Source organism: Chanos chanos, chromosome 4, assembly GCF_902362185.1.
Source record: "Chanos chanos chromosome 4, fChaCha1.1, whole genome shotgun sequence".
NCBI lineage: Eukaryota > Metazoa > Chordata > Actinopteri > Gonorynchiformes > Chanidae > Chanos > Chanos chanos.
The window spans coordinates 29,023,834-29,043,535 of NC_044498.1; the positions used below are offsets into that span (position 1 = coordinate 29,023,834).

The following is a 19,702-nucleotide window of genomic DNA, read 5'->3' on the forward strand; positions in this document are numbered from 1 at the left end:
GTTAGGACTAGTTAGGACTACACAGATGGTTAGGACACAACGGCCTAGGACTAGTTCACAAGAACACAGTTTTCCAAAAATTCAAAATAGCGGACAATTCAATATGGCAGATTTCCATAAAATGGGTCCATTCTACTCATCATGATGCAGGGCTTCAGGGACAGTACAGCTTACTGGGCAAGGTCAAAAGGCTAAGAAGTTATAATCAAAAATGTCCTCTAGAGTTTGGCCTGTTGGTGGTGCTAGAGGCAATGATGGAATTACACCAAAATTGGTGCCTGGATACCTTAGGCTGTGCTCTGTGAGGGTGCCAAATTTCACCATGATCCATGAGGGGCTTCTATGGTCTGTCATTGAAAATTGCTTATTCTAAGATGGCTGACAAACAAAATGGCCAACACTTAGGAGTCATGATGCCCCAGTTAGGGCTTGATACTGTGATGATACACAAGAAGTTTGGTTGAAATATCTGCTTTTGTCCTGGAGTTATGGGTATTTGAATACATTTTTTAATGGTTTCTTGGTATAGCGCCACCATGTGGCCAAATTTCATGAAACTTGGTGTGGACCTAGTATTCCCCTTCCCAATGAAGTGCATCAAGTTTGGCATCAGAGCAGTAACTGTAATTTTTATTTAGATAATTTCACACGCACTAGAAAAAAAATACAACAATAGGTCTGTAAAACTATATGTTTACCCTATTATGAATGAATTGTAGTTTATTTGGCAGCATTTCATAGTGTGACTGATTTTGTTGCCCTAGCAGCATAAGAAAAGGAATAGCTAGGGGGTGAAGCTTCATTTAAAAGGAGAAAAACATCAGGCTTTAACCAAGATTCACACAGGCCCATCATGTCAAGGCTAAAATCACTGATCAGGTTGCTGACCAGCAATGCCTTATGTGAAAGCGGTCTAACATTAATAAAACCTAACTTACCTGGCGTACAATGATCCTGTCGGAGGAGGGAGTCAGTTGAATTGGAGCTAAATTGCAACGAAATATGGTCTGTCTGACTGTAGACCAAAGTGAGCTACGTGGGCATGAAAGTACACTAATGGCAAAAATTTGTTCACAAGCTGAATACGTAGTCATGTTAATCTTAACATTTTGGAGAACATTATTCGCCAGAAAGATACTTGGAAGAGGGCGACGGTTTTCTCGTTGTCTCAACTTGACCAGTACTCCAGCTCTTTTGGCCCGCTTCCTTCTCTGGTGCCGTTTACAAGGTGTAGCAGGTAGGCTAAACAATTTAAATCTAAACAAATGGTAGTCCAAGATGGTCACTGAGTCTGTGTTACAACCCCGTCTAGGGTAGGGTGAACATAAATGGGTTGGAACTCCCTCCGTAACTTGCCGCCACCGATCTCAACACCAACACCACATTTTTAATCGTTAGCCAGCTTTATTTTAAATATATTAATGAAACGAAAAAGACTTCAGGGGTGGGCAAGGCCAAAATAATAAACAAAACACCACTAACCAAGAGAAGAGGGAACTACCTTACCTACCCAAAATAATACTGAAAAATAGAAATACAAATAAACTTCCCTGCCTCCCTAACCAACATAAACAGGAGAAAACGTGAGCCCAAAATAAAACGGCACCCACCCCCTACCAGTGCTTACTAACATCACACAAAAGTATTTTTAGCACCACACAACACAACACAACCCAAACCAACACGACTATTTACAACTATGTACAAAAAAATTCCCGATGTGGAGACACGACTCCACGTCTAATGTACAGTGGATTCGAGAAGTTTTTCGCGTGGTGGCAGAGGTTTCTCGGGAGGAAGAGCTCACCGTGCCTTCCCAGCAGTCACCTTTTCAAACCTCCCGCACTCATCTTCCAGCCAATAGCAAACTGCCAGCAACCTGGAAAAGAAATGGGGACGAGGAGGAGGAAGAGGAGAGAGACGAGAGAGAGACACCAAACCCGATACAACAAATACGTCTTAGGACGTAACATCTGTTGAATAATTCTTGGCGATAAAATGCACATCCATTGTAGATCTGATGTCGATCAAAGTCTGTCTGTCGTAGGTGATCATGATGTTCAAATATATAGCGTTGTTGCTTAAAATAGTGTGAATAAATTAACAAAAACATTAAAGTTGAGAAAGAACTTAGAGAACGACAGCCATCTTGACAGCACATGGCTGTCAAGATGACAGCAACAATATTGTTTTTATTATTATTATTATTATTATTATTATTATTATTGTTATCATTATTATTATTTTTTATTATCATTATTATTATTATTATTATCATTATTATTTTACAGTATGTCAGCTATAAGTGTACACATTAAATGGAAAAAATGTCCTGCAGTTTCCATTTTCGTTTCAAGACATGAGTGTGATCCCTGGCCTGCACCTGGTATTATGAGTCCTGCTAATGACTCCAATCAGAGCGCATTCCCTTCCTGTTAACTGTAGGCAGGCCCGGCGCCACAGGGAGGCTTAAGGGGGGTCGGCCCCTCAGATGGACTACCCCATCCCCTCAGTGACGATTAAGCCATAATTTGAATTTTTTTTTTCATTTATTTTCATTTTGAAACACCAATACACAATTTAGCCCACAATAATTCGCTAAAACCAAAGTCACGTTCTAGCCTACATTTTCAAATCCATGCAAATTGATCCACGCGTTGTGTTTGGACTCCAAATTGGCAACTCTCCCACTGTATTTCAAGAGTGTACCCAGCTTAGTTTGTCATTTACCTTTTAACAAGCAAAATAGACATCTGATAATGGGTTTAAAAAACACAATAGAGGACCCTGGGACTAGCGTATCAACCACCACTGACCAACCAGCTGCTCAGGACAACACAGACAAGCCAGAAAAACAACTTTGGGACAGTAGTCGCTCACTGATCGTCCTGCTCAGCATGCTGCTGGCAACGTGAGCATTAAGCCAGGGGACTTTGGCCATGAGAAGCCTATTGTTTCTGTCACTAATAGTTTTGTCAGTTTTATTATAGCCAGCCTACAATATGCGCCTACTACGTTGCATTGCCTGTGTTAGATTCTGTTTCTCAGTTTCCAGTTGCATGTGTTTATCAGCAGAGGGTTCTCCAGAGTGTTGCATGGGTGACTTGACCTGGTGGTTGTTGCTTTAAGCGCTCACTTGCCTTATGTCGGTAAACGTTGTTGGCTCTGTTAAAATCAAGCTCAGAGAGTTGCTATCATGCGATGGTGTGTGGATGGTACGTGTTTCCTAGGGTTTGTTGATCTGTGAGTGTGTGTGTATATGTGTGTGTGCGGTCTAATGATGCACTTGTTATTGTATTATATAATTGTGTGCAGCGTGCGTAATTTTTTGGGGTTAATTCACCGCCTCCCGTCTTCATTTCAATTGCCCCCCCTATTCGCGTTTCACTGGCGTTGGTGCTGACTGCAGAAGAAGCATTTACAGACCAGATTCATCCAGAAGCAAAACCAAGGGATACTTTCAATATCCATATAGATGTTACAACTTCAAACAATCACTTAGTGATCAGCAGTAAAGAGCAGGCGGCAAAGTCCTGTACAAAATCAGTGTAGAGCCCTGGTGGTCTATAAACAGTTATAAGAGAACGGGATTGAGAGGATTTCCTGACAACCACTTTGAATGAGTTAAACATTTCACCAGGTTTATGAGCAATGCCAGGGTTGCTGGTTCGATTCCCAGGCCCAACATCCACGGCTGTGTGCCCTTGAGCAAGGCACTTAACCCCAATGCTCCCCGGGCACAAGGAATGCTGCCCACTGCTCCTGCTCCTGTGTCTGGTGTGTGTGTCTGCTACTGGTGTGTTGGATGGGTTAAATGCAGAGGACAAATTCACCGCTCATTTTCTCAAAAGATGCTATTCTCCGTATAAGACACAGTAATCTCCAGCATTAGACAACACACTATGCGCTTGTTTCTCTGCATTCCTAAGTATGTTCAGTAGGGTCAGGGGTTTTCTCATATGAATAACGTCTGCTCCAAAGCCACTCTGTATGGGAGTTTATTAGCAAACTAAATGCTGAACTCCCTCTACATCACCAGCAAATGGCACTAAAATCCCAGAGAGGTCTCACCCCCTAATTTACCCCAATGTGCTCTCTAAGGCCAGAGAGGCTTTAGCAAACCACAGATGAGGAAAAGTAATTGAAAGGGTAAAGCCAGTGAAGAGGTGTCAATGAAAGAAATGCTTGTCAGTATGTATGGTTGTGTGTATGTGTATGTCTAGCAATGTCTCTCTCTCTCTCTCTCTCTCTGTCTCTCTGTCGAGCCACACGTGCTACTCCTGAGATACCAGTGATCCTGACTCCTCCTGCGCTCTGGACCGATCCATCCTGGTGTTATCATCTTTCATCCCCGTCAGCCTCCTGTCAGCATCGCCATCCCCTTTGTTTGTGCTCTGTATTTACTTGAAATTGTAATTGCCCGCTGGGTCGGCACCTATTGCACACATGTCTGGCCAAGAAGGGGTCTCCTCTGTTTGTGGTCCCTCTCAAAATTTCTCCCATTTTTCGATTTCCCTTTTGGGTTTTTGGGGAGTTTTTTCTTGCCCGCCATGAGGATTAAGTCAGGGGGTGCCATCCTGTTTTGATTTTGATTGTTGTGGCATATAAAGCCCTTTGAGACTGTAAACAGTGATATTGGGCTCTAAATAAACTTGAAACTTGTATGTATCATATTTATTCATTTATTACTTACACAAAGGTGGTAAACACTGTAATGTCTTTTGTCAGGGAACTGGATTTGAATGGCTTTTGAGATTAATCATGGCCAACCCAAAAACCAATTCTTTAGGACATGGCTAACTCACATTATGTTGTTCAGTTTTTGCCCATAAATGGAATGCCGTTCCCATAACAATAGCAGTATCTCCGCTGAGCTGTGGACCCAAGGTTGTCAGTCTCAGAGGGTTTGCCACAGCTGTCTGATCTAAAATGTGTTCGGTGTGTGTTTGTCAGCTGGTTCAGATGTTTTTGAACTCCCTTTGTGTTTGAGGCTTCACGTTAGTGATGCTATCTCTGAGAAAATGCCTTTTATCCACAATACTCAAGGTGTACTCTTCTTATCGGCCCCTTGCACAAAGACCTCTCCAAATGACTGCAGTGCATAAGTGTGTATATATATATAAGAAGACCCAAATGTTGTCTTTGTACTAGAAAGCAGTAGAGGCAGGATCTTCCATACCCAAACAAAGAGGTGTATATAGGTGGGGCGTGAGTGTCTGTATGCTAAAGTCTGGATTAGGATATCTCCACAGTGCCACAGAAGCCTACTGTTTCAAGCTCTTTTAACAAGGCAGCCTTTGATGAGGCCAGCCAACTGATACTCAACCATCTAATCACAGATTTTTTTTTTTTTTTTTTATGGCAGAAGCCAAAAACAGTAGGACTTCCTTGTACAAAAATATTGTTGGGTTTTCAAAGACATTCACATCTTAGTGAGTTCTAAACCTGTTTCCTCTTCCCTCTCTGTCACTTTGTCTCATTGTGAACTGCTGCAGTTCAACCCTGTTTCGTCTTCTCTTCACCTGTTCTTATTGTGAAGTGTTTTAGGTCAGCCCTGTTTGTTCATGCTGTTGTAGTTATGAGACATTCATGAGATTCTCCAGGGTCCCGTGGCTAAGGGGGCAATATCTGTCTAAGTCAGAGATATACTTGTTCCTTTCTCAATCTCTAAATCCATCAGATGTTAAAAAAACCTCTGGCCAAATGTTGTCCATCCACACTCCTCCCTCCTTACTGAGAATCACTGTTATTTTAAACATGATATCAAAATCACCAGCTAAGAGTAATCAATACAGATCCATTACCTCTCCCTGTAATGTTGGAGCCGCTTTCTCTGTCTTTCTCTGTCTTTCTCTGTCTTTGCGCACCTCTCTCTTGTCTTGGCCCATTTATTTGCATCCAGTATTGGATGTGTGGAGGTTATGAATTATCGGATCCCAAGGGCACTGCTATACGCCAACCCTGCCAATTACAGATGCTGAAAAATAGCCTCTGTGCTTAACACTGACATGTCCCAGCTGGTGTCGTGCACAGGTTTGCGAGTAAAACATCACAAATTTCCTTTGTCCCCATACTCAATGTTCTGGTCTTTCAAGAAGAGATCTTTTGTCCTTTCACTGGCAAAGTCTTCATCAAGTCATTCAACTCCCTCTGTCTCTCTTCCATTGTCTAAGTGTTGATATCCAGCTGGCTTCTAAAAATGCCTGTAATTCAATTTAGACCCTACTTAGCACTCTGATCATCAGTATGTACAGTGTCTATTGTCTCATTCAGGGCAAATGTGTCTCTGTCAATCGTCCAATCATGTGGAAGCACCAGCAGAAGCTTCTCACAGGAAACTAAACCCAATAATATGAACCTGTAATATGAAATTACTTATATTGACATACAAGGAATCGAGTTTGAACAAACTGCTGTGACACGCACAAACAGAACGTTCATTGTAATACGTCTAAAATGGAAAGATATATGATAATGATAGCAGAAGTGAATAAACTGTACAATGACAAACAATCTCTAGAATCACAAACAAAAAATATATTGGTCCATCCTGCCCTTGTTTACTGATATTTTAGTGGGCCAAAATGCCATTTTCCTTGATTTCACTCTTACTAAACGCTTAAAAACTACGTTAACTATGACTTTGTGTTGGGAACGTAACCTACATTGCTATTGGAAACAAATCGCCAGCCGTGTTTTCCAACTTTCATCTAAATGAATCGGGTATATCCTTATTCTCAGCGTTGTCTGGTGCACAATGCGGCGGACGAGGACCCACTGTATTTCCGACCTGTTTCGTAACCTGCACATTCTCACTGCGATCACCCAGCCTTTCCATCGTGCTGTGACATGAGGGGGAAAGAGAGCACTGAGGAAAGTATCTGCCTGGCAAGACGCTGCCAGTGACCGTGTGACGCTCTGGTCAACTACTCCGTGACCAAATGTTATTCTCCCAGAACAAGAGGAGACGAGAAAGCCTTTTTACAGTTGTCAGTGTTTTCTGAATGTCGACATGACTGCGAAAAGATATATTCTCGTCTGATTCTTTAGCTCTGTTTTGAAGTTGGCTTGTGCATAGGCTACTTTAAGATTAACATTCGCCTTTTGGTTATTTCTCAATAGTTACGTTGTGATTTCTTCGGTCTTACAGTAGATCTCTGTCGCTGACTTGTTCAAGAACTGTAACTGCGTTGCAGTAAAAGCGATACGCTTATAATGCTAAAGAAATGAAACTGGGTCCTTTTCAAGACTCCAAACCTGACAGTAAAATTATAAAGTTAAACAAACATAGCTCACACAAAAATGTTGTGTATATCCGAAGATCCCTTGAAGCAACTGTTTCATAAGATTTAGCCTTCAAGTAGCTGTTGCATTTTACCGCATACATCCGATTCCTCATTGGACAGACAAAGAGGATAGCAATTTCAGTATTGTCTCTAAATATCAACCACATACATATCCCCAGCATCGCACTTCATTAAAGCAGAAATTTAACATTTAGACATCGTTTTAAGGAGGGGTGGAAGAATAAGAAACCGGCTAAAGTACGCCGCCTTGTGGCACTGAACAGTACTCGAAGTTTGGAGGAAAAGAAATCATGTTCTCAGACTGTCGGTGGCGACAGACGATGGGGAAAAATGAAGGGAGAAATGAAGGGCGAGAGTGGAGGGGAGGTGGAGATACTGTGATATTCCTTTCCTCCGTCGGCCTCTTTCTTTTTTAATTGGTCCTTGGGGAGCTGGGCGAGTCCTGCGTAAGCACGAGATGTTTGCAGCTGCATTGCTTTAATTGGCTGTCTCCAGCGTCGGAATCGCATCGGCTCTGTCCCACCAAAACAATTAAAAAACCTGAGTTTTCACAGTTCACCCATGTCCCTCGCCTACATTCCTAAGTTGCGCAGATCCATTCATATCGCATCAGCGGGAAACACGAACTCATCCAGTTGAGAATATTAACTGTGGAGAAGCTCTTACTACATGGTCTCTAGCAACCTGTTCAGTAGGACGTGTCTCTAGCATCCCCCTTCTTGTCACGGACTATCATACTCTCCAGATCGTTCTCAGTCTGCGCACATACTTCCACTGGCAAGCAGTGCCGGACCAGCAGTACGTGAAGGCAAGACAGTGATTTACTGCACGGAGTCTGCTTCTCCGTCGCCCAGTCTTATTTTTGTTGTCCCTAACCCCTCAGAGAGGATTTAACATACTAGAATGTCTGTGATAATGCAACATCTTAAGATTTCTGAGATTCAGCGAAACTACCCAAGGAACAGAGAATGAGTGTCTCAAAATAAACCGTGTCGATAGATTTAAGGAGACATAAACTGCGCTTCTCGCGACTTCTGTGTGGATTTACGGAACAACTTCGAAGAAACGTGTCGGAAAGGCGCTTTGACTTAAAAGTTACCGCTCTGGATGTAGAGGATTTGTACGTCGTTTAATTTTAGACAGGAGACCCACTGGAACGTTCATCACTTGTTCTAATACGGTGGGCCAAACTACGACTGAAACAACACAAGATACCGATTTATTTTGCTTTGTGGTCCAAAGGGGGTTTTATTTTTCTATTAGAGAGGATAAGACGCTGACTATCAGAAAGACATCACATATTTGAAAGGTGTGGATTGACAAGAAGGAGTCCATTGAGCCACTGTACAGTAAGGTAGGTAAATATTTTTTTCGTACATCTCTATCAAATTGTAGTCACGTTTTCTCTTGAAGAGGTGAAAGACTTCAAAGTCCTCCCTTTCGGACGTTTGGTGTGTACGGAGGAATTTTAGATGTCCTGGTGTAAAACTGAACTCAGGAGTGGAAAACAGTTTTTGCCCATCAGTAGTTAGGAGAGAAAATATTCGTTATGTTCACAATGGCTGTAGTTAATAATTTTAATTAACTAAAATCCAGTGCTTTAAAGGGCCGTCATTTCTGCCAATCCAGATTTTCTCTGGATTAGCCTATATAAAAAACTATTACCGTCACCACCACACCATCACGCCTGTATTCTTCCTCTCATTTATGAGGTTAATGCACATGCAAGACCAGGTTTGTTCGTTTAAATCGCGTGTTGGACTGTGCTGTGTGCAACGGTGCAGATCGCGACTGGAAGTTTAAAGCACACGTGCAGTATGACGATACTTAACGGTGTCGTTCAAATCTTCTGTACCACAGCATTTTAAGGACTCTTAAACAAATACCAGTATCAGCACATACAGAGTTGTTTAAAATATTATGTTTATTAGCTACTTGATCAGTGACACGGATCAACCTGTAAACTTCTGTTTCAGTGAGCTGAAACGTGACGCGAGTTTATTTGAACTTCTCCATTTTCAAAATTATGGGAAGAGCGGTTAGAGATTTTCAGTCGAACATGTTCGAAGGTGTTGCTTGTGTTTCCCCGGAGAACCATTAAAAGCAAAGTAGGCACAGTTTGTCGAGAGGACAGTAATTTTGTGAATTTTTTTTAAATTCGACAAGGCGAAATGCTTCCAATTCATTACGCATGATGAGCGTCGCACAGTTCTATTTGTTACGAGGTCCTGAGCAGTGACCCATAAGGCTGTGTCTTGTTTCGCAATGCCCTAAATGGTCCATCATGTACTAACAACCAACAATTGCTTCTGTCAATCCTGTCAATTCATACAACTGAATCTTTATATAATTCTTGGTCTGAAAATGAATTGTCAAGCCTTCCCAAATTTGAATGATGTGACGGTGAAATTCTGAAAGTAGTGAATTATAATTTATTCTGCCACTAAAATCGGGAGATGAAGAGATTGTTTCTGGTCGCGAATCAGTCCGCTCTGCGTCCACTCTCCTGTTGAAATCTGTTCGGAGATAGCGAAGTGGCACAGGCAGCTCTACGCACCCGTTAGTCGAGTCACGGTAATCCACCCTGGATGTCTTTTTACACTCAGTTCCCCCTAACATCTGACAGCTTTTCTTCCTTTTCATAGGTAATGACGGATCGCGAGTGAAGATGGAGCTTTCTTTGATTTTATTATTTGTCATTTACAAATACGCCCGAGGACAAGGAGTTTACGGTAAGGCAATGATCTCAGAAGTTTAAATTGTCGTTTTTTCCTTTGTCAGAATGATTTGGTTCTTTTTAGTTTTACTCTGTCTCACAAACTTCGTGATTTAGAGCGTCTGTTACACTGATGTCAATATGTGATTTTTATGTGGAATGGGATGTGCAGGTGGGGGTTAAGACTCTGAGATCAAGGATTAGTATAAGCCCAATAATTTTCAAAATGTGTTAATATAGTCAGCACATTTTATAATTATATCAAGTGCCGTATAGTGCCAGCGGCTTATGGCAGTGATAAACGGATACTCCTTAAATGGTAAATTTCCCTCGCGTGCGCTTTCCATTACACCCTCAAGGCGCGTGTTGAGGGCTGACTCCTCTTCTTGAATAATTAACCTTTTGAGAGTGGTGTACAGAGTACATTTAGGGTGTTTAATGTCAGATTCGTTGCGCAAACAGCGGCAGGAACCCTGAATAGTTTAAGCTCTCGAAACCCTTCATACCAGACAGCATAAAGAGTGCTTAAGGCTTGTTACATTTGTTCAGTGTATTTATACTCTGATCCTACACGTGTAAGTAAGGGTCAGCTGGTGTTAGCTTGATTTGTTTTCATCAGTCCTCGGGGAAAATAACTGTATGGGAAGCGAAGATGGGTGCTCAGTGGACCTACTCTTGAATCGTTTGTCTGTGAGAAGATGGGGGGCTAATGTTTTTTGTCCAAGTTCACTCTGCATGTAGGCTACCTCTGTGGATCGGTTGGTTGAAATTTTGCCGGAATATTACGGGAATTCTGCTACATAACACAAATATCACGCTACCATAAATAATAAATGTTGAACTAGAAAACCCTGGTCAAATCACTTGCTCTTTGTGCGCTTCACTATAGGTTAAAGCAACACAGTGTCTCCGCGAAATGCGTACAGTGCAAATAACGCAGTCCCATGTCGAAAAATTACTCAAAAGAAATGGGGAGGACTTGTCAGACAGGGTGGCTCACTCTGTTATGGACAGAAAAAGAGAGGCAATCGGTTATTCTTATTCAAGTAAGAGGTGGGAGGTGGTGGACAAAGTAGCTGTGTGGTAACTTGCTTTACATCTTTGACATCTTTAATGACGTGGCATAGATTACAGCTCGTAAATATAGCTGGTTTACCGCTGTAATCAGGTCGCAGTTACTACTCTCGCACATGGAGAAATCATTTGATGTCCTCTCATGTCTTACAGAATGACGAACCAGGGGTGTCATCCACCTCAGACCCACCTCCACCAAACGCGCCTCGATTCTAGTTTCAAAGCGATTGCCGGGATCGAGTTATTTAAAAGAAACATCTCTCTCTCTCTCTCTCTCTCCCTCCTCTTTTCTCGGAACTTTTTAGCTCTCGGAGTCTTATTTCTACTCATAACTCATAACAGGAAGATTACAGGAAGTGTTTGTGAAAGGAACCTGTATACTTTCTCATTCTAAACGATAGAGTTATTAAATAGAAACTCAGAGATTTTTGGGGACCTGAGACTGTTCTATTTCTGTGTCATGGTATTTTTATTTCTCTGTATATTATAGCTTCCTCCACGGAATATATCGATATTTTAGATTGTGAATATTACCCACTTTCAAATAAAAATGTAAAATTTATTTGTGGGAGTTAGAGAGAAAGTGCAAAAGATTGTGACAGAGTGACTGTTCCCTGAAACATTCACACACATTCTTCTCTTTCCCTCTTTCCCTCTCTTCCCCTCTCTGTCCTGCTGTGTTTCTCCTCCTCTCATATCTCTCTCAGTCTGCTCATGCCATGCACATACGATGGACTCAGTTTCAATTTCTCAGTTTTCACTTTTGTAATCGCTGCACATTAAGGAGGATGAACAGTGCTTACAGATGATCTCTGTGCTGTTTGACAAACCACAGCAGTCCTCAGCCTTTCATTTGCATTTACATTAATCTGTTCATCTTCCTCACTAATGACTTTGGTGAGCTGCAGCTCTTCCCTGTGCTTAAGTTATCTGAGTTTGTGACATGTGCAGGCCTGGGCGGGTCCATGTCAGAGTGAGACAGTGGCTAGTCATTGACTAGTTTTGATATGAGGGTTTTGGCCTGGGATGTGACGTTATAATATTCAGACATTAATAATCAACTCAAGACTTTCCTAAAATTTTGAGTTCTTGATGTTTACTGATGATAATACCTCATCACCAAAGTAGTCCCCACCCTCTTATCTCTTTCTCTTGCTCTGTTCAGTCCAGTTCATCTCAGAGATGAAAACATGATGATGACATAATGACTACTTTATGAGTAAGAGTATGTGGTAATTTATCCCACCATCCTTCTCTTTCTCCTGTATCTTTGTTTTTCATGCTTGCGCGGTGAGTGTCTTGCTTGAATTATGTCCTACAATGCTGGTAGTTCTTTCTGTCTGATAATGTTTAATCCTCATAATTTCACTGTAGTGGTGATGGCCTATTCCCCTAACCCTCTGGGTAAGAATTGAGGTCCCATTGCCAGTGGATACCATTTGAGTTAATTAAGAAATACAGCACTCTCCCCAACAGAATGAATGAGATTTTTTTTTTAAATTAATGGCTCTTTCTGCTTAGTCTCCCCCTCCTCCTTGTTCTTCTCTTTGTTTTTCTTATTAAACAGACAAATAACATAGATAGATAGATAGATAGATAGATAGATAGATAGATAGATAGATAGATAGATAGATAGATAGATAGATAGATAGAGTTTGTTAGCCACACAACCAAGGCCGGTGGAATTTGTTTTTGGTACAGTATGTTAAATGCTGTAATACAATACATACATGGACAACAGCACACACTCCACATATTATCAGCAATACACGATTATAACAATACAGTGGTGCAATAACAATACAAGAAAATGCAATATTACACACTACAACATACATTCATCAAGGATCAAAGGGACCTTTCACACACAGCAGAGACCTTACTCTCATCAAATGTAACAGTGAAACACAGACATTCACACAGACTTTTATGATACAAATGTAACAGTGAATTAGAGAGACATTCCCACAAACACAGAATCATTCCCATAGAGTTTTTATTAAATAAATGTAAGAGTGAGATACAAAGAGGCATTCCCACAGAATTTTAGGATAAATGGAACACTATGTTCAGTAAAGCGAACCCTAGAAACCACAAATTCTGGCTGTGCTTATTTTCTGCTGTCTGTTCACCACTTGAAAGAATTATTGTTTAATGCAGTGAGCATGAGTCTTGGAGACAGTTGACAGGCCATAAATGTAGCTCCCTCCTCTTCTGACCACTTCCTTTAGTCCTCATTACCAGCTGTCTCTCTCCCTCATACACTCTCTCACACTCATATATTCCCAAACACTCCGACGTACTCTCACACACTCACATATACTCTCACATGTACTCTCTAACATTCTTATATGTGCTCTCACACATACTCTCTCATACACTCATATACTCTCATGTACTCTCATACACACTCACTTATACTCTCACATGTACTCTCATTCACACTCACATGTACTCTCTCACACACTCACATACTCACACTCACATTCCTTTATTTAGAGTTATTTCTGGATTTAAAAATTCTCCCATCTTTCCCTGATCTCTGTGTGTCACTCCCCTTTTGTTCTTTCCTTCCCTCTTTTCCTCCCTCCATCTGTTCCTCAGTAAGTGTAGTTAGCATGTGTGTGTGTGTGTGTGTGTGTGTGAGTGAGTGTGTGTGTGTCTGTGTATCTGTGTGTAGCTTTAATGACATTCTATTGACCTGTGAGTTGGTGTGACTGACCTGGCTCGACTGGAGTTATTTTAGAGGTGGTGGGCAGCAGGCTGAGAGGCCAAATGGGCACGAAGGGGAAAATCACTAGAGAGAGGGAACTACCCCTTTGCTTTGTCTCTGGCTGCTGTTTTTGGTGAACAAATGGACTGGGGTTTGGTTAGAAGTGGGAATGAAGGTGGTACAAGTGTTTTCCCTGAGCCTGTGGGGCTGCAGTGGACATTACACTACAGTGCGCAAGGTGGACCCAACAGGATTTAGTTTATCAAGTCAGAGAGAAGTTTGGTCCTGTCTTCTGTTCAGACAGGCTGACTCTACTGAGGGAGTCAACGTCTTAGATCTGTGCATGTCCAAAGGGCAAAAAATAACAAAGAGTTATGTGAGTGAACAGTTGGTGAGCCATTACTAATACATGAGAGTGTCTGCATGAAAGAGGGAGAGACAGAAAGAACAGTTTGCATTACCAGACTTTTCTCTGTTTTTTTCCTTAATCCAAATACCTCACTCTTTAGGCCTTCCCTCCTATGTTTCCTTTACCTCTCATACCCAGTATTCTAGAGTTTGGCTCACCTCCTCCCTGTCATGTCGCCTGTGTAGTATTGTCGCCTGATCCGTCTCATCTTTTATCTTCATCCTCACACATTCGCTCAGTTCTGTCTTTACACACACACACACACACACACACACACACACACACACACGCACACACACACACACACACACACACACACACACACACACACACACACACGCACACACTTCTTTTTCTCTCACTCTCTCTCAATGAAAAAGGGTGATGACCATGTTCTCTGAACAGAGGTGACATAGAGAGGGAGAGAGAGAGGGAGCAGCTGAGAGACAGAGAGAGAGAAAGGGGTAGAGAGAGGAAGAGCACCAGGGGTGTATAGGGGATCTAATCTGACATGGATAAGATACAGACTTATATGGATTATCTGTTTCTCTATCATATATCCATAATGCACCATTTCATTTTTCCCCATTTTTTGCCCTGCAATATTACAAAAGCACAACTGAAGTAGTCTTTTTGTTTTTATGCGTGTCTTGTTCTTTCTAATCAGTGTTTATGGCATTCCAAAAAGTTTTTTTTTTTTTAAACTACACCTAAATCAGACTGATGTAACAGTGTAGCCAAAAATAGATTTATTTTGTTTAATGACACCTGAACCTTGTTATCCATCAGCAGCATGGGTGAATATTTGTACTACAAAAAAAAAAAAAAACTGAAATATTGTTTTGAATGGTTGGCCTCTGTGGTTCTATTCCAGGATGTTTACTTTTTCTACATTTAAGTTTTCAGTTCATCCAAACTTTTGAGAGTATCTCATTGATATCTCTCAGATCTGTTGAGTCCCTTAGCAGTGGTTTATGGGAAGCACAGCCCAATGACAGTGGCAGGGCACAATTTTTCTTTTTCACAAGAATGAATGTCATTGGTCAGTCTAGAAAGATGGTGTAGGTGATTACCTCACCTACACATTTACACATGGACGTTGGAAAGCTAGCTTTGCTGTAAAAAGAGAGAAATTATTTTCTCTTTCATTCAGGTATTCTTTTAGCATGCAAAAATAGGCTAATGTATCCCAGTTGTGTGTGTGTGTATGTGTGTGTGTGTATGTGTGTGTGTGTGTGTGTGTTTGGTTTGGTGACTTAAGAGAGCAACCAGGGGACAGCTCACCACGGATATTCAACACACACTGGGTTTTTCTGCTGATAGACTGGGCAGAGGGCCCTGGGGCTGTTCTGTGGGAACCTTTTCTGTTCTAGGCTCTGATAAAAGTAACACAGTTGAACTCACTGTGTTTTCTGTATGGGGAGGAAAGATGAAAACTCAGACTGTAAACTCTTACTGTATGTCTTCCACATGCACTGATTTGTTTCAGCATCTTTCTCAGCTCTTTTTCCATCTGTATATTGCAGGCTGATATCAGATCCAACTTTTCAGTCTGTCAACTGACATTCTTGTCTCTGCCTCTCTCTCTCTCTCTCTCATACATACACACTCATCTGTTTCCTATGCTCATTTTTACTTCCTTGTCCTCTCATTTGTTCTTTTACATCCTCTAGCCTGTCTCCCTCCATCCCTGGCACTCGTTCTATTTCTCTCTGTTTCTTCCTTCGAGCACCAGCAATATAAACACAACCTGTTCTCAAGTGTGTGAATTATTTATACCTACTGTCAGTCTCAGAAAGAACTTGGGTGTGGGTGGGAGTGTGTGTTTGTGTGTATCCGTGTGTGTGTGTGTGTGTGTGTGTGTGAGATAGGATCTTGGGTTGTATAGGTTGTAACAGAGAAGCCTTGACTGAGCATGGGGAAATATGGTGTATTGTTGCATTATATTTGAATAATAGTAATAGTTATATCAACTAATAATTTGTTTTAAAAAAAAAAAGCATTCTAGAGAATCCATCAACCCATAATATCAAATCCCTGATATTTGTGATGTGAAGGACTGTAGAGATTTTATTTTGGCTTCACAGGCAATAGGAGTGTTATCATACACAGTCAGAGTTATTCACTGGGTCTGGAGAGCAAAGGTGCGCTGTTTGAGTGTACAGGATGTTTAGGGGGTAAAGTAAAGCTGTAGAGGACATCTGTTAAAAGATATTTTCAAACTGATCAGTTTCATTTCATTTTGTGTATTCATTTTATTCATTTAAGAGCTCAAACACACCTTCTGATAAATTTTTGTTATCCTTCACTGTGATCTGGGGAAAAATGCAAGCTTCCCTTTGTTTTCTGCCTTACTGAAAATGAATGAGATCTGTGGCATGTGTATTGCGCTGTGTCTTGACAGATTGTTTGGAGTGTGTTTGACTTTCTGTAAGAAACAGAGAAAAAGTGTGGGGTCTGAGTTTGTAGCCCATGAATAGAGAATGAAGCTTTGTTTCTCTCTCAGTCTGCCACTCTAGGGTTTCCTGTAAAAGTTTTTTTCTTTCTTTCTTTTTTTTTAATTGCCGCTTTTCTTTTTTCTGGCTCATGAGTAGAATGAGTAGAATATATCCCCCATTTCTGCAGTTACCAGTTGAAGAGTTTCCCAAATGCCTGTGGTTTTGTCCAGAGCACTCAAGAGTGCGTAGCTGACGTAAACAGTGCGTAGCTGACACACATATTCTGTGGTGATATTGCTTTGTTTCTCTCTTTTTTTTCTGGGCTTCTTTACAGTAGTCAAAGAAAGCAAACAGACCCAATAAAGATACAGCATATATTTGGGGATATTGACATATATTCAGTTAACAGTCTATTATATACATTTCCTTGGTTATGAAAATGAGTCAGTCATGAAAATGAATGCAGTAAGCGAGGCACGTTTCTGTGACCTGCTGTGTTACTCTGACCGGAGTCACTCTGACTGTGGTCTGGTCACCTGTGTCAGGCATGCCTGTGTAGTGACTACACATCAGTCTCTGTTGTCTAATGAGAATGATGAATAAACAAGAGGGGTCCAGTCACCCGCTGTTCTGAGGGCAGGAACAGTTCCTTAATGAGAGAGAAGGAAGCCCAATGGTCATGCAAACACACCAGCCATTAACACGTAGGCCACATCTCTGCCCATGTACGTCAACAGACAACCACTCGGGGCACCACTCCCGCTTGCTAAGCACAGGTAAGAATGAATCCTGTGGTTATGTGATCACCAGTGCTGGATGAATGAGGCATGGAAAACACTGTCTGGGCCGGCAGGATTGGGAGGGGAGGTTTCTGCTGCTTTGTGCTGAGGGCAGTCAGGATTTGGTATAAGCTGTGTGAGTCCATGGGCTGGTGTGAAGTCCAGTGTCAGTGGAGGTGTAACTGTGTGGGGAAGATTTTCTTTGCACGCAATAGGTCCCTTCATATGAACACCAGTGTGTGAACATCAGAGTGTGAACATCAGTGTTTGAACATTTGTTTTTTGTTATACTTGTTGATTTGAGGGATAAGTGACAAATCTTGAACTCCTAATATTTTTAAAGATATCAATGTTGGGATAATGCACAAGTTTGGGAGAAAAAAACCCCATTGTACTCGTTTAGGCATGGGAATTTAATCATCAACTGCTGATGCAGGGTGCAGATTTCAGTCATTCTACATGTATGTTTGGGTTACACTAGTTATACTAGTTATGCCCCTACATATGTTCCCTCTGTTTGGAAGACTCACCCTGATCTGTAAAGTGTTCAAAATGAATGCAGAGGTTTCTCCAGAGTTTTAATGGCTTTGGTAATTTTAAATGTCACAGTGGTCTCTGTTGACTGCATATGTGATAAATGCATTCTGCTGGCTTTGTCAAATGTGTAGGACAAATCTCTCTCTCTCTCTCTCGCTCTCTCTCTCTCTCTGTGTTTCATGACATTTTATTATTTATGCATACAGAAGTGAAGATCCTCTCCTTCAAGTTGCCATATCCTTCTTTAAAATGGACCTAAGAATTTTTTTAACAAATTCAACCATAATTCTTCTGTCTCTCAATCTCTTCCTAACCACCTTTTCTCTCTCTTTTCTTCTCCTCTTTTCTCTCTCTCTTCCTTACCCCCTCCCCCCCACTCTCCTCTCTCTCTCTTTCTCTCTCTCTCCCTCTCTCCCTCTCTTCTATACACACACACACACACACACACACACACGCACATAAATTCACATACACACACACAGACACACACACACCACTGATGGACTCCAGTCATACTTTTAATGATGTGTTACTTGACTCTTTTCTGTGACTTGAGACTTTACTTGGGATTATTAGACTTGGACATGACATTTTTTATTCAGTTTTGCATACTCAGATCTATGTAAATAGGGCCTGGAAGCTCCAGTTTCCTCGCACAGTTCAAAGACGTGTAAGTCAGGCAAATTGGAAATACTAAATTGAATGTGTTTCTGTGTGTGTCTGCCCTGTGATAGACTGGCAACCTGTCCAGGGTGCTCTGCCACATTTCGCCCAGTGAGTGCTGGAATAGGCTCCAGCACCCCCGTGGCCTTAATTAGGATAAGCAGCTTAGGAAATGAATGAATGAATGACATGTTGTTCCTTGTGGTATTAGACAGTGTCTATAACTAGAAAGCTGTGAGAGAAATTTTGTATTCCTAGGTTGTTGTATTGGGACATTAAGCCATTTTAAGCTGTTTTCTCATAATGGGTCTCAACGTAGAGGAAGACACTTAATGCAAAAATTGTTTTGTCTTTGGATCAGGGTTTCTTTCTTTTGACAGTAGACAGTGACAGGAGAAGTGTGAGAGAAATTTGTTTTTCTTCTAGGTCTTTGTGACATTAAATTAGGCTAGGTTAAGCTTTTTTCGAGCATTCTAGAAATTCTAGCCTAGCCCAGAAATTCAGTCTAGCACCATTCCCAAAGGTTAGCCAGGGTCTAATGAAATGAATGAAATCATCAATGGTTGTAGTGTGATTGATGTAGCTTCAGGAAAAAGGTTCTCCAAAAATCTAGCAATGAATGAGAGGAGGTTTGTTTTATGAACCCCTTTATTTTCCCATGGACCTGCTCCAGTAGTAAATTGGCTACAGACATCCAGATGTTTACAGTGCAGGAGCATCGCCCTATAAAACGACTCACAATTTCACTTAATTCCTTAAAATGTCGCCTTGAGTCACTTCTTAGGGACTTTGGACCCGACTTGAGGATGCGGTGACTTAGGCTTGACTTGGATGAAGACTGTTTACTGGAGACTCGAGTTGGACTTGAGAGTGACTTAACTACAAAAGTCACACACACACACACGCGCGTGCACACCTGTGAGCGCACGTGTTCAATTTGCCTGTGTGAGAGGGAGAGACATTAATCTCAGTCAAAATCAGTGGACGGCTGAATATTTTTGTAAATATCTATAGTGATAGATTTTTGTAAAGCAGATAGTCAAATATACTACAAAGGGACTTATTT

General features: G+C 41.4%; 1 protein-coding gene across 1 annotated transcript in view; it reads left to right on the forward strand.

Moving 5' to 3' along the window:
- The first annotated feature begins 1,718 nt into the window (after positions 1–1,718).
- Positions 1,719–19,702, forward strand: part of mdga1 (MAM domain containing glycosylphosphatidylinositol anchor 1) — a 195,989-nt gene continuing 178,005 nt past the window's right edge. Inside the window, exons 1-2 of the mRNA XM_030772222.1 lie at positions 1,719–1,863; positions 9,953–10,039. Coding sequence (XP_030628082.1) covers positions 1,719–1,863; positions 9,953–10,039 — 232 coding nt within the window. The remainder of the gene's footprint in view (positions 1,864–9,952; positions 10,040–19,702) is intronic.